The 16068-nt window shown below is 30.8% G+C and overlaps 1 protein-coding gene across 2 annotated transcripts; it reads left to right on the top strand.

Annotated features, from left to right (window-relative positions):
- Window positions 1-216: 216 nt before the first annotated feature.
- LOC123293623 (probable serine/threonine-protein kinase mps1) lies at window positions 217-15276 on the top strand. Of its 2 annotated transcripts, XM_044874503.1 has the most exons (3): window positions 217-297; window positions 12999-13290; window positions 13408-15276. In XM_044874503.1, exons 1-3 carry the CDS (start codon window positions 274-276, stop codon window positions 14769-14771), a joined length of 1680 nt encoding a protein of 559 aa, XP_044730438.1. In that variant the 5' UTR covers window positions 217-273; the 3' UTR covers window positions 14772-15276. The 2 variants fall into 2 exon arrangements, with proteins under 2 accessions (XP_044730438.1, XP_044730437.1); XM_044874502.1 differs by having other exon boundaries at window positions 12999-15276.
- Window positions 15277-16068: the final 792 nt, after the last annotated feature.

The raw sequence follows: 16068 nt of genomic DNA, 5'->3' as shown, positions 1-16068 counted from the left end.
AGAAGAACTTCTTATTCTATACGTATGATTATTTTTTGATATCACAGACCCAACCACCGTATATAGAGGAGTCACAAGGTCCCACACTCAAAAACACATCTATATAAAGAGCCTATCATTATATCAATGTTTGGTTATTACTAATTGTAGATTCTTTTTGTGCGGTTCGTTGAAGAAAGTCAATTTAATTTGAAATTTCTTCCGTATAAAATAATTAATATTTTAAAGTGAATTATACTCTTATTTTGATTATTACTAAACAGTGTTTCAAAAATGTGGATCAATTATATATTTTTGGTATGTTCAAAGTGAATTTTATGCTTTTTTTGGGGGTCGAGGGCGCTTCTTTTGCTTGGATTATTAATGTGTTTTTATTGTGCTTATCGTGAAATTTATAATAAATCGAGAATAGAGTGTTTGAAACTATTATTACTAACTATTTACGGATTTTATTCAGTGCTAGTTTGCAAAAATTTTTAAATTTTAAGGATTGAAATTACATAGGGACAATACCTCGCCCTTTCATTCATTTTATTTAGTGTTAAAAAAGTAATTTTTCTTTGGATCGATAAAATAAAAATCATCGATTGTAAAATTAATGGGCAACTATCTGGATTACTGTATTTAGAGTAAATTTATTTTGCATTCTTTTTAGATAATCGGGATATCATGTCAAAATAAATGTACTATAATAAGGTTGTTGCCTGATGTCGAATTTTCCATATTACCCATGAAATGTAAAACTAGACTTGTTACCTTAAGAAAATTTGAAAGTGAAATTAAAAATGATTAAAAAACGAAGAAGTTATAAGCATTCAAAGATTGTTGCCCATCTCTTTCTAGCAAAAAAAGTATAATATGTAATTCCTATGGTGATACCGTGCAATGACGCCACTAAAATATAGGTTCCTCTTTGTTTAATTAGGAATTTTAAACGTTTATATGTTTCATACAACTAAAAATTTTCAAAAACTTCTACCCGGCTTCTACTTTTCTACCCGGCCAGAATCCTTCACGCGAAGTAAAAAAAAATCAACATCCCTATTGTCTTAGTTATTTTTTGCCTAAATAAATGTAGTAATCACCTTTGAATTGATAATCGTGGGTGGCTGAATTGGCCATATTTGTTCGAAGACCATTTGGATAGCTTTTTGTAACAATTTTAAGGCCATCTGAATAGAATAATGGTCCATATGAATCTTTTGTTTTTGATATTAAAATAAATACAAATAGTTTTCGAAATGTTCTGCCTCAAGGAGTTTCAGTCCTTTCGTCACTTTTTGGGAAAATTCTTATTGAAATTTAAATATATTGGAAGTATATTCCTTATCGCGCGTTTGACGGATAAGGACTAGACGAACAAATAAAACAACGGATACTTTTTATATTATATAATCGTAAAATATAAGCAGTATTAACAACGAGGGCGTGGGCTTGTGGATAGAGTACCGTCACCCAACGCTCTTTTATTTCGATTAACGGTTTTACTACCAAGTATTTCCACTAATGCCTTGTATGCAGTCGACGTTTTATGCCTTAATAAATAACAGTGTACGATAAAAGGTACCTATATTTCTGCTTCCTAGGCCTTTATTCGGCCTGTTGTTTCCCAATAAAAAAAGCAATTAATAATTTAGGTGACGAATCATTTAAAATAAATTGAGTTTTTCTATTTACGATTTTTTAATATTTGTATAACAAATTTAATTTATGAGTAATAATTAATTAGGTGTCAAATGTCAGGTGACAGGTATAATATGATTATATCCTTCAATGATTTAATTAATTTTTCATGTAATTTAAATATGGTAATAACATTTTTTACTAACTAGGGTAATTATTTATTAAAACAAGGCTAATTATTTATATTAATTCTTTTCTTAAAACTTTACTTTTATTTTTCTAAATTTTAATATTTTGAAATTCATGAAATTTTAGAAGTAATAATAAATTTTCAACATATCTTTACGTTTTACGATTAGGATAAGGCATTAATACCAATTTAGGGAAGAAGACCTATGTGACCTCATTTACGAACTTATGATCTCAACTTCCAGAGCACGCTGTAAAAATTTCAACTTGATATCTTTTTTCGTTTTCGAGTTATCGTGGTCGACAGACGGAGAGACAGCCGAAAATGGACTAATTATGTGATTTTATGAACACTTATACCAAAATTTGGTTCGTGGCATCAATATTTTAAAGCGTTATAAATTTGTGGGACTAGACTTTGTATATCTTGATATATTTCATATACATGGTATAAAAGTCAGTCTGATATTAAACTAATACCCTATCTTATACAGTGTATTTTACCAATTAACTTAGTCAATTGTTTATTAACACTTGTTATTTCACAGATGTTTGAACAACGTAACAAAAGACAGATTTCTTCGGTTAATTAGTGTACGAAGTGAAACATGAAATTATGTATCTACATCATGAGAAACCTTGAAAACAATCGAAGTTGAATGTCACATAGGTACAATTAAAAAATTTCTTTCTAAAGACAACTTCATTATAAAAAAAAACAAGTGAAAACAAACAATTGACTGAGTTAATTGTTGAAATACCATGCATAGTCAGTGATGATTTCTTTATCACATTACACATACAAACATGTGACACATACATAACTGATAATCAAGTATAGTACATATTATAAAATTTTCGCCTAAACAGTGTTAGCCTAAACGGGTAAACAGTGATGTTTACGAAAAAATGTTTCAAACAAAAGTTGTTTAATTTTTGATAAGGAACATTTTTACATTTAAATTTTTGTTCTATCTCTAACGGTTTACAAGATGGGTCCTACGGACCCAAGACCCAATTGACCAATGATGCTCATTTACGAACTTGATCTCACTTTTTACGTCTTGAGTACGCTGTAAAAATTTCAGCTCGATATCTTTTTTCGTTTTTGAGTTATCGTGTCCACAGACGGACGGACAACCGGATATGGACTAATTAGGTGATTTAGTGAACACGTATGACAAACTTTTTTTCCTAGCATCATTATTTTTAAGTGTTACAAACTTGGGACTAAACTTAATATACTATGTATATTTCATATATACATGGTATAATTACATATATGTATCTACTCTCATTTGAATGAATTAGTTTTGTAATGAATATTTATTATTCCATACGTATCAAAAAACTAATTTTTTTGATAATTGAAGAGAAATTTCGCGGTGTAAAAAGTAATTATAATTATTCATTTATACAAATGAAATAAATATAAAATAAATATTCACACATTCACCGTTTTTAAATTCTTTAAATTCGTGATTTAAATTAAATTAAATATGCATTAATTATTTTTATCTTAGTAAAGAAGATTTGAATTTATTGTACATAGATTTCTATAATAAATCGTGATCGCTGACCAAATTTTTATAAATGGTTTAGTTGTACCCCTGAGTTCCTTTTTGGTATTACCGAGTCATATACCAAGTAGCTAAAAGTATGCCGAAAGTAATTAGTCGAAACGCCTACGAGATAAATGCAACCATACAGATCGATAAAAATTGATTAGCATAACAAAATTAAATAAAAAATCATGTTAATAAAACAGTTAAGCAAAAAGTGTTGCATCTTTGAAATTTTCCATAATTGTATCTTAGGTAGTAAAAACTTCGTACCAAAAATCGATCTCTCAGGAGGGAGGCCTAAACCTCTGAAGTTGGGTGATTCTACTCAGTTTTTAACAAATTACAACAAAACTATGTATCAAGTAATAAAAAAGCTTCCAAAGAAGCTGGTTCTAGCTAATTGCGCAAATTTTTGTTTCTTTTTTACTTTCTAGCTTCAAAGTTGACCAAGGTATGACAATTTTTAAATGGTACATTTTTGCTCATTTCTAGAACTTCTATTGGAACTCTTTTATTATTTGATTCATATTTTATTGTAATTGGTAAAAAACTGATTAAAGCCCCATTCTACCCCTTGCCCTCCAACAAAAAGAGGTAAGCCACTCCCTTTTGAGAGGTCGGTTTCTTGGTACGAAGTTTTTACAGCCTAATTTAAAACTGTGGAAAATTTCGCAGATGCAACACTTTTTTCTTCTAGATGTTCAGTTTCAGTTTGTTAAATGAGATGTCGTTGAAAGAAACGCCTTGATCGTCCGCTGGTTATAAGACTATGTGTCGGCACATTTAATTTAGTATGGCGCCTTCTAGAGATAATAAGGTTATATAATCGAAAAACAAATTTCGATTTATTGATAGCGTGTTTTGCTTTTAGTGTAAGCAATTTAGGATTAATGCATGAGGTCATAATATCTATGATTACTTACGTATTTTTTAAAAATATTCGTTCCTAAAAGTTTTTTCACCAAATGTCGTTTTTATTATTAAATTTTTTTTTGATTAGACGAAATTTATTTACTTTCATTTTGGTTATTTTTATGTAAACAATTGTATACATTAATTTCTGTAGATTGTTCCGATACAAATTCATATAAAATGTGAAAATTTATTAAAATAATAAAAGCCAGATTATATATAGATATTTATATCACTATCATCGAGCTCGAAAAAAAATCATTCAAAAAAAGAACCATTAGATGACCTTCAGTGGACGGAAAATGGTGCATATTTACTCTAGTTACAATTTTTGATCTCAACCCTCTCTTCAAAACTAGCCTCAAGAAAACCGAGAATTGTTTCTTCCTCACCTCGGGGAGCAAACTCATCCAAAATTTAGCGCACAAAATTACCTCTTAGAAAAGTATTTTCAGCCATTCGCATTTTTTTTTAAACGGGCGTTATTTTTACTACCAGGGGACTGGCTTAAATTTCAACTTGCTGACAAGACTATATCGTCTACATATAGATAAATGGGTGACTGTGTTTATAACAGACTCCTTCGTAAATTGTCACGATATCTGTAACTATCTGTTATTCGCACCGTGCGCGAGTTTCGTTTCCATGAAAACGATACACTACTTTAATTATTTTAATTTGACAGTTTCTATAACATTACCATGTAAAGAATTGAAAATTAGTCATAACAGCCCCCTTTATCACCAAATTTTTTCACTGGAAGCGCTGGCATCGATTTTATTATCCCTACCATGACTACGTACACAACGAATACAGCTTTTGGTGTAAAAATTTACATGCACGACTAACTCTCATTTGAATAAATATTTTGCTAGAACACCTAATTAATTAATTTAATTTAAATAATTTTATCAATCGAAGCACTTGATAATGTAACAGATGTTATGCGCGTACACTGGTTATTTAATTTCTTTAATATTATTTTTAATTATGCATTGGGGGCTTATCATATATTTCCGTAAACGATATTAAATTATATTTAATTGATATCAAAGGATCTATGAATAATCATCAACTTTCATTTCCAATTTCTCCATCACTGATTAAATATTATGAATAATCTTTGGATATAGCTTAATAGTTTGAACAAGAAACTGGTAATGTTTTCGGAAGTTAGTTTTAACACGGCTTTATTTCTTTCTTTATCGAATCTAGGTAGAGATGAAGTTCGTCTTGTATCTGAGAATTAACGCAACAAAATTTAACAATTATGCTTCAAGAAAATCGGTTCAGTTTGGGGAGGGCTTCGCAAATCCACATTTGTTTTATTTCTAATTTTTTTAATTTCTCTTTTCGTAATAAATCGTATCCGTTCTTTGTTATTAAATTTGAACATAATAATTGTATATATAATTCTCAAGACCTTACATAAAAATTGATAATCGTAAAAGTGTAAGGTTAAAATATCAAACATTTCTTGTATAATTTCACATACCTGCATCTTATGCATAAAATTGCAATTAATCGCACTAATAAATATAATAGAAAACTGCACTCAGATGTAAAAGAGAAAAAATCATGTGATTTTATATAAGAAAAATATAATGCATGATTATACACAGGTAGTTCTCGCACAACGCGATATACCAATGGATTTCATTACATGATCTTTAACTTATATCTATAAAATCTATTTGCGCAACCATCAAATAAATCTTATTTTTGAATTTTTTGGGTCAAAAATCTATACTAGTTTAAAGTTTTATCCGATCGTAATTTTTTTAAATTTTATAAAATTTTCGAGAAAATGGTGAAAACTGTCTTTTTTGTTATTTATTCTCATTTTTCCAAAAATAACATTGAATTCTGCGGAAAAAAACACTTCCCGATACAAATTCTACAGCACTTGTAGAAATGCTAGAAAGATGCTGTTTTTGGGTTCGACGCAGAATTGCTTGAAATCTTCGGGAAACTTCGAACTTCATCTTTTTCCTTGCAACTCCCCTGGAAAATTGGAGAAACCACCCAAAATTACGTTTTTCAGTTCATTATCATTTTATTATCATTACATCTAAACGATCGGAATTTTTGTGATTTTAAAAGTACTATTATTAGCTTTCAACTATAAACAAAAGACCGTATTTATATCAAATAATAGTAAGATTTTCTCGCGTTTTAAAAGAGATACTTGTATAAATGCAATATTTTCATGTATATTCAACAATAATTGAATAACATATAGTTAGTCACGAATGAAAAGTTTAAAATGAGATTTATTTAAAGATCTCATTTATCGCTGTTTGCGAAGAATATTAAATAAAAAAATCACATAAAGATTATAACAAACAGCAAATTGAACAACTGAACATTGAACAACAATTGCAATTTTGCTTACTTTCTATATAATACACATCAAATACGATTTACTCAATTAATTTCTTGTACCGAATGTCCCAAAACATTAATACGAAAGAAATCCTGTTGGAACCCAGTTATTGTTTCAGCAAATAGACTCATGTAACAAAACGAGACCAATTAGTAAAGCAGTTCAAAATTTGAAATATTTAATTTCTGAAGTAGCTAAAAATACCATATTACTCTAATCATTTGGTTAAAAAAAGGGGTTACTTGGAAAGTTTTCCGGGAGTTATGAAAATGAGTGATTTTATAGATTTTGAGGTTCTCTTTCGAATTTCCACTTTGCTACCTCCTATCGACCCGCTATATTGGAAAAATGGCGTAGAAAAGCAGTTTTTTGACGATATCTCCATTCCGAGTCATTTTACGAGGAAATATTCTGTATACAAAATTAAACTAGAATGAGTGATTTTATAGATTTTGAGGTTCTCTTTTCGAATTTTCACTTTGCTACCTCATATCGACCCGGTATATTGGAAAAATGGCGTCGAAAAGCAGTCTTTTGACGATTTCTCCATTCCGAGTCATTTTACGAGGAAATATCCTGTATACAAAATTAAACTAGAAAAAATTTATGTCCAGACCATTTATTTTTCATAAGTTAAATATTTTCGGTGTACGAGTGCCGAAAAGTGTAAAAACACCTTCTAGGAGGTAGAAAAATATATGTTGAAAATGGCCACGGGAATCGAGTGGTGAATTTCGAAAAATGCCGAAAAATTGTTGTTAGAATATAGAAGTCCACTCAGTACAAAGTTATAACACGCGATACGGGTGATGCTCAGTTGAACGGTCATGAAACTATTAAATCATTTTACTTTCATTAGCTTACAGTTATAAGTTTTATATCTTTATCAAAACAAACTGCTATGCTGGTAGCTGCAGTTGTAGCTCGTGTCATATTTATTATACCATCATAAAAAAAGCATTTTTGAAGCGATGGAAGATTAAAAAAAACTAGTTTTGAAAGAAATATTCTGGAAATTAATTCCTCAAAACACTTTTAATAGATTCTATTTGATTAGCTTAGTAGATGTTATAAAATGTACGCTTAAAAATATTGACGCTACCAACAAAATTCTGGTATAGGTGTTCATAGAATCATCTAATTAGTCCATTTTCGGTTGTCTATCAACAGGATAACTCAAGAACGAAAAAAGATATCTAAGCTGAAATTTTACAGTGAAATGTGAGGTCGAGTTCGTAAATGAGCAACATAGGTCCATTGGGTCTTGTAAACTGCTAGAGCTAGGACAAAAGTTTAAATTTAAAAAATTGTTCTTTATAAAATATAAACAACTTTTGATTGAAACATTTTTAGTAAACATCACTGTTTACCCGTGAGAGCGCAAATTGTATAGTATGTATTATATGGGAATATCAGTTACATATGTGTAAAATGTATGTATGTGTAATATCACAGAGTAATCAACACTGTCTATACATGGTTTTTCAACAATTAACTCAGTCAATTGTTTGTTTTCACTTGTTTTTAAAATAAAATAATTTCACTCTAGTATTTTTCCAAACGCACGAACTACATTTGAATAAAACATCATATAATGAATGCATACATAAATATACTCTTCTTTTTTTTTTTTTAAATATGAATATAAATTATTATATTATTTTATTTATTTGAATATATAAAATTATAAGGAAGCTAACCAAGATCCAAGAAGTCATTCAGTAAGTACGTAGTCTCGTTCAGAAAACAAAAACTACCTTCTTCATATTATATGTAATACTATAATATAACATATGTCAATAATTATATTATAAAATTTAATACAATTTATTTTTTTGTAAATATATAATTTAACATAAATAATTATTATGTGAGTGTACCAAATTGAAAAAAAAAAACTGTACAATAGATGCGTTGTATAACAAGATGATAGATGATTTTAATTGAAAATGAAAGTGTGAATGATTTTAAATACGTTAGGTCAACTAGATTAGAAAATAAAATACGCGGTAGTTTGTAGAGATAAATGTAAGGCCCGTGCGCACGGGAGGGGTTTTGGGGGTTAAAACATCCCTCTCATTGAGAATCTGTCCACATAAATTTTGAAGTAATAATACAGTCCTGCTAATGCACACATTTATGAGAGATTTCCACTGACGAATCAAGATATCCTTGCTTATTTCGACCTTGCTTTGTCAGTGAGGCCAGGTTCTTCAAACAGAAAACCTGGATCTTGGCAAAGCCATCGAACTGGCTGATGCTGAAATGCTGGCGAAGAGTTCGGAAGCCAACGTTCGCGTCATATCAGACTCAACGCTCGGATATACAAACTTTGCTTGTCTCTTTCTCAAAAAAAGAGACAAGCAATCTTCAATTGTGCACGATAATTATCGTGATACAGATATCACGACCCAGAGGTCGACGAAGCTCAACTTTGGCGAAAACGCATTACCGAACGGGGTGCAAAAATTCACTCGAAACACTCGATACTTGCAACAAAGATGCGTTTTCGAATGTCTACCAAATACTTCTCGTTAAGACAGTTTTACCTGTGACAACAGTGACGAATGAACGCTCCTTTCCAACCTTACATTGTCTCAAAAACATCAGGGTGTCGAGGTCGATTGCTCCAACCTTCCAAAACATACTTTTAGATGGGTTTAGCCTCGCTCAATATACATCAGGGTGTCGAGGTCGATTGCAGAACAGAGTTTTGGAAAAGTTTTTTCTGTAGCTCGTATAATTGACTTATTGAAAAATAGTGACTGAATATCACATTTTACCTAATTAAATGTTCTCTTTGTCGAAAAAATAAATTCTTGTTTTTATTGACTTAATGACCTAACATAGCGAACAAAATATGGAACCCTTCCCTTGGATAATTCCTGCGCGTGGGCCTGTTAAATGTAATTAGGATCAGACTGATATAACACGCTTTGAGGACACTGAAAAATAATTGATTCTTGAAGTGGACGGTAGGCAAAATAAAAAGAGCTTCCTCAAAAACGAAAAGAGGTATCAAGTAAACTGTTAGAGAGAAGAACGAAAGCTTAAATCCAAAAAATGTTGAAATGGCGCAAATTAGGGCTACACAAGATACGAGAGTTGCAAATTTGCAGTTGGCTTCAACTAGTGGTCTTGTGAAAGATTCTCGTAAAACAAGAAAAAGTTCTATAAAATACTTTTGAAAATTTATGGAATTAACGACAACCAAAACAAATGGCGGCCAAATGTGGCCATAATTGTGTGGGTTTTTAAAACATTCTAATTTATCTTACACCTACAATCAACACTTTCCATGCGGGGTATTTCTACAATTGACTCAGTCAATTGTTTGTTTTCACTTGTTTTTGGTATTTTTTAATTTGTTTCACATCTTTTTACAAAAGGTAGCTTTTTACTTCTGCTGATATTTCTTCCACAATCAGTTTGAATTGAATGAATCAATGTCATTTTTTGACAATTTCTAAATAATTCTGAGATTTTTCTGTGGAATAAATGCTATCCTATAATTATCTTGCAATAATTACCTATTATATATTGCTTGACATCAATAAATGTTTCAAAAATTATTGCAAAAAAAAAACAAGCAATTCACACGCATAAATTAAAAATGCGATATACATACAATTTTTTGGTAAACAATAATATTTTTTTTTGTGAACTTCTGTCATTTCGTAATCTTTCCAAACATTTATCACGATATTCCATCAAACTGCTGTCTGTATTCATGTGTCAACATAAAGATAAAATTATGTAATCGCTCGACTCTCTGAAAAGAATAAATAAACTTCAATTTATTATTATTCTTCTTAAGAGAGTAATTATTACATGAAATTTTTAACCTTAAGGCTAAAAAATTACTTTTTATTTCATTTTAAGTACATGTAAAAAAAGAATAACTGTTACTTTATTTATATATAAAACGGGAAACTCGTTGACAAATTGAATAGGTATTAAAAACTTATTGTTTTTAATTTTCTGCTACTCAAATTTCTGCTACTCAAACCTTTAGAATTATTATATACAGTCAAACCTGGATAAGCGAGAATTCAAGGGAGTACAATTTCATTCCCGCTTATAGAGGTTTCTCACTAACCCGAGTATCTCGCTAATGCATTTACATGGGTAGTCTATCTCTCTTAAAGAGGTACGCAGCAATAACAAGTCACAGCAAGTACGAATGTAGTAAATATGTAATCTGATAAAGTGGCTGTCGCTTATAGAGGCACGACTGTCATTTATAGAGGTAAAGATAAGTAGCAGTCTCACTTACGGAGGTCCATGAGGGAAAAACGACTCTCTCTTACAGAGGTTTCTGTTTCTCGCTTATAGAGGTTTTGGGAGCTTAAAATGACGGGTCCTGGCTATTACTCTCACTTATAGAGTTTTCTTACTTATCCCGTTCTCACTTACCCAGGTTTGACTGTATATATTTCAGACAAAGATAAACTATTGAGGTATTTCCACCATGAATACATTTTTCGACCAAGTTGGCCTATTTTTTTCTCACAGACTCAGAATAATAAGCTTTGAGATCTCGAAGTTGCTGAATTTTTGGTCGTTTAGATCGCAAGATAATCAGCTACAAAGTTTTCTATTTCAAGAATCAAAGCATGTAAAACTCACTGTTCTTCCAGCTATTTTTTACGAAATTAAGAAATTATCTCGACCAGAATTAAAAAAGGAATATTTTTAGAAGATAAAAAAATTGGGATTTAATAGTATAGCCTTAAATAACAGCCCATAAGCCATTTATCATTTTTGTATTAACATAAAGCGCACTCGAATTTAAGAATAAATGTTTAAATAGTTATAATTCAAAATAAACGTAAATTTCGATCCATTTTATCGCTTTCATTCCCGATGTGATGTATTTCTTAAAGATAAGTCCAGTTTTTCGGACATCACACATCGGATATTCATTGAAAACGATGTCAATTTAATTCAAACCATCATCAATAAATTTAATAGTTCTTTTTTTAATAAAATAAGGTGATTACAATCTATTTAAAAAAATAATTTATATAATTCTAACATCATCCAAAAATATATTATATTTCAAATTTCATCATTATATTTCTAATTTTCATTTCCGGATTTAATTTACTATAAAAATAGTTCTATTACAAAATAAAAAATAATAATAATCAATGTTATTAAATTGAAATAATTTTTTTTTTTAATTTACTGTTATTAATTTAAGTAAATAGAAATTTTATTTAATTAATGACTATTTATAAAACTTATTATTATTTTTTGGATATAAAATTAAGTATTTTAGTTAAATTACCGTTTAATTAATGTCTATAATTATTAAAATTTGATTAATTATATTTAAATTATATAAAAAAAGATAACGTTAATCAAGATGGGTGACATTAGGGTCCTAAAATACTTATAGTTTTGAATAAAGAATCTTAAAACGGTCTGGTTTTTAACTTGCACTGCCGAATCTAAAGAAGCAAACATAACTTAAACTTTTGGATTTTTTTTCTTTGGACCCTCGACACACCAGAAATAGTTTGAACAAAAAAAGTCAATGATACCTACACGGTAAGAAATGCATGGCGTTTACTACAATGCTGATATGGTATAGAGACACATGCCATGAGTATGTTCAGATAAGTAATATTACATATTGAAAGGCTATCAGATATCGCCAACCAGTATAGACCTGACGTCCATAATGCATTGAATCATCCGCCAGGACTTTTGCTAATGGTACTGTTCCCTCAATACAGTATACAGTATGCAACAATACATAGTATATTGCTTGCTAGACAAAAATACATTCTGTTTTCGAACTCTTCGCGAACTTTGACGAATATTTCGCGAGAGATTTGTCTGCATTCGATCGATCTGATTTTTTTTATATCATTGTTGAATCGAGAATTAAATGCCTTTCAAATGAGGTATTAAAAGGTAGAGGGTGCCATTTGAAATTTCAAAGTTGGGGTAGCTAGAGTGAAGAGTTTGATCTGATGTGAGTATCGTTTTAAGCGAAAACACGTTGATTTAGATATCGAGGAAGAAGTTAAAAAATGGTACTTAGACAAGGTTAGGTTTCATTGCTTCACACCCAGCATGTCATAAAATAATTTCTTTTTCGGTTCCCTAGAGCGAAAAAAATGTCAAAATTTACCAATTTATATTAGAATCTTTTTAAAAAACCATTTCTAGCTTACTTTTTTCGGGCTAGGGACTGGTCTATCTACGGTTCTGGAAGTAGAAGTCTTTTTATTTATTTTGACATTTATTACGCTCAGTATTTTTTTTTTTTTTTTGATGTTACTAGATTAACAGAATTTTTTCTGTTTCAGATAATTACGTGCAGTTTAGTGATAAGAATTCATGGCAAAAATTTAGACACTAGTAACGATGAACCAGTATCAAACCCTATCAAATTCCCCGATAATGATGATAACAGCAACAACGAAAACCTTCAATCAATCAATCCAAATCAACAGGCTATAATTGCCATACAAATCATAAATAGTACAGCCGCGGAGGGTGAATCAAAACCGAGCGGTTCAAATAAAAAACGTACAATTGAAGCATCACTCGGTTATGGTGGCTACCAAGGCAATAATTTCTATTACAAGACACAAGATGGTAAATTTGAAATATATCCATATTCACAACATGATATTCCACCACGAAATCATGGCAAATCAAACTCTGGATTAAAATCCAATGTTGATATACAACAAGCGTATTCTTTTATTGTAGGGAAAAAACAACAACAACAACAACAGACCCAAAATTACTATTACCCACAGCAAAAACAACAATACCAACCTCATTATATGACCCAATATCCATCTGGGAATTCTGGTTATCAACAATCTAAACAAGAGCATACCACACTATTCTCAACAATAAATCAAGGTCAAATCAGTGGTTTAAGTCCAAATATTCCAGCACAATTCGTACAATATCCAGTAACTCCACATGGATCCACACAACAATTACAAATTCCTGTTATTGTTTTACGTGTTTACAGTGATCAATTATCACATTCCAATGAAATTTATCCAAATTTACCCGCAAGCAATCCGTATGCAAGTCTTATCAATATGATTAATTTACAACAATTGCTAAATGGATACATGCAAGAAAATATCGCGTATTCTGCGCCACAGTCTCATCAAGTACCTCAAATTCCACAAGCAAGTCAACAATATTTAGCCTCCCCGCAATATGAAGAGCAACAACAACAGCAATACGAGCTACCAATAGCAGAGAACTATCCAAAAAGTACACATACGCAAGTCGTAATAAAGCCAAAGAAACAATATTATAAATCACCCAAGGCAATGGGTGTAAGTGTTACCACTCCAACCGGGTTTTCTTACAAAGCACTACCCTCTCAAAATCAACAACAACATGCTCAATACGTGTACACAAATGAGGCAGCAACTCAACAATATCTTGCGGGAGCCCAACAATATGTAGCACAAGGAAATCAATACAGTGTTCCTGTAGTTGGCGCACCAAATTATTACGAACATAGTCAACAAGCATATGAAAGTCAAGCCACACAAAATGAATCACCTTATACCTCACCTCAAATTCAACAACCCGTTTACGAAACACAACAAACCGCTGCCGATTATAACGATTACATTCGTCAAATGGCTTATAGTACAGATCAAGCGTCAGCAGGTAAACCAGATGAAAAAGATCAAACACAATATATTTATATCAACGAAGCCGAGTTATCAAATCATGGATATGTTTATAAGAATCCATCAACCGGTGAATACATGTATTATCCATCAACTATGGCGTCACAACATGGACAAATGACAGCTGACACGAAATACTCTTTACCAGATCCATCAAGTGAACATCATCATCAAAGTACACCGTCCATTTCGTATAGTTATACAACACCGGCTGCATCACAAGGAAGTCATTCACGCCTTGCAGTTACGGAGAAATCGGTCCATAAACAATATAACTATCATGCTCAAAATCCACGACATGCAGTTCAAACATCGTCAGAAGAACATATGTCAAGTTCTGCTGGACGAGCTAAGAAAAATAAATCATCTTCAATGCGACCATTAGTTCTAGCACCACATTCATAATTAAATTTAAAATAATTAATAGTAATTTTTTCGTAGCAAAAAGTAGGGTAACTATAAATCCTAGGCGGTGAATTTTTTGGACAAAATGATTTCCACAAAAATAGATAGGGAAGTAGCATTTGTTCGCAAATCAGAAAATGGCCAGATTTTTTCTAACCACAAGTATCAAAGCCTATGATTTCTAACGACAAGATTATTTTGGAAAAATCACGGATAATGCCAAGCTGTCATAAGTAGACAAAAAAAAAACAAACAGCAGTAATTTATGAAATAACTCGACTAATAAGTTGGCTATGATCACATTCGTTCAGTGATTTTAACAGTTTTGTTGAAAAATACTATGGTTTATTAATTATCCATCTATTTATTCAACGCTTGCGTCTACTTTAGCCCTCCAGCAGTAGCATTGGTGGGTAGTTCTCGTTGCGTAGCGAAATAATTTTCCTAATACCTATACCTACAAGCTTAAGCTTCCTAAATATGCTTATGAAGACGAACAAAAAGCTCTCTACCAAATTTCGATCTGACGCCTAATTTCCGAGAAAATTCACCAAATCAATTAATAAATTTATCCAATCACAGAACAAGTTTTCTATTATAGATGCCTTGTATGGAAACCACCGTCTTAGCCGAAACAATAGCCAGAGCTTATGCCATAAATTGCAAATTTCTTCAAATACTTTCGACACCCATCGATTCACTTAGAATATTATTATTATATCTGACTAAAAACTATTCAAAAACATTCATTTTTTTTGTTGCCAACTTCTTGCTACGATGCCAATTTAGAATATAAGTTTTTTTGATAAATAGTTTTACAAATTTAATTTATGACTTTGCCTAATTTTAAGACTTTTCTCATAAGTAAGCTGAAAATTCTCGTAAACACTTTAAGAGCAAAATTAGTTTGACCTAACATTGAGGAAAAATATAAATTCTCTATTGTGGACAATTTATCGAAGAATAATTGTAGTTACAATACTTGGTTGAAGACAAATTCATCCATATTTCAAAATTTGTTGTCCGCTTTCAGCCACCAAGTGCCTTGCAAATTTTAAATGACTCTCTCCCATATTCTTGTATGGCCATAATGTCAGAAAAAGTAATAAATTTTATGTTATTATGTTTCTTGAAAAAATTAAAAAATTGTGAAAATTATTGAAAAGAATGGACTTGAAAGAAGAAAAATCACTTTGGATACCTAAAAATGGGATTCATTAATTTTGTAGAGGTCAAATCTTCTATCTAATTTTCAATTAATTCAGTGTATTGCAAGTTACCGCGAACTCTTCGTTCA

The sequence above is a fragment of the Chrysoperla carnea genome, chromosome 2 (genome assembly GCF_905475395.1).
Source record: "Chrysoperla carnea chromosome 2, inChrCarn1.1, whole genome shotgun sequence".
Classification (NCBI taxonomy): domain Eukaryota; kingdom Metazoa; phylum Arthropoda; class Insecta; order Neuroptera; family Chrysopidae; genus Chrysoperla; species Chrysoperla carnea.
Note: the sequence above shows the minus strand (reverse complement) of the source record. Positions and strands in the feature narration are given on the sequence as shown.

Excerpts from the sequence above, each read along its gene's own strand:
- LOC123293623 (XM_044874502.1), top strand. The coding sequence starts at position 274 with ATGTGGATCAATTATATATTTTTG. Across the intron at positions 298-12,998 it reads GGATCAATTATATATTTTTG|ATAATTACGTGCAGTTTAGT; the intron begins GTATGTTCAAAG and ends TTTCTGTTTCAG.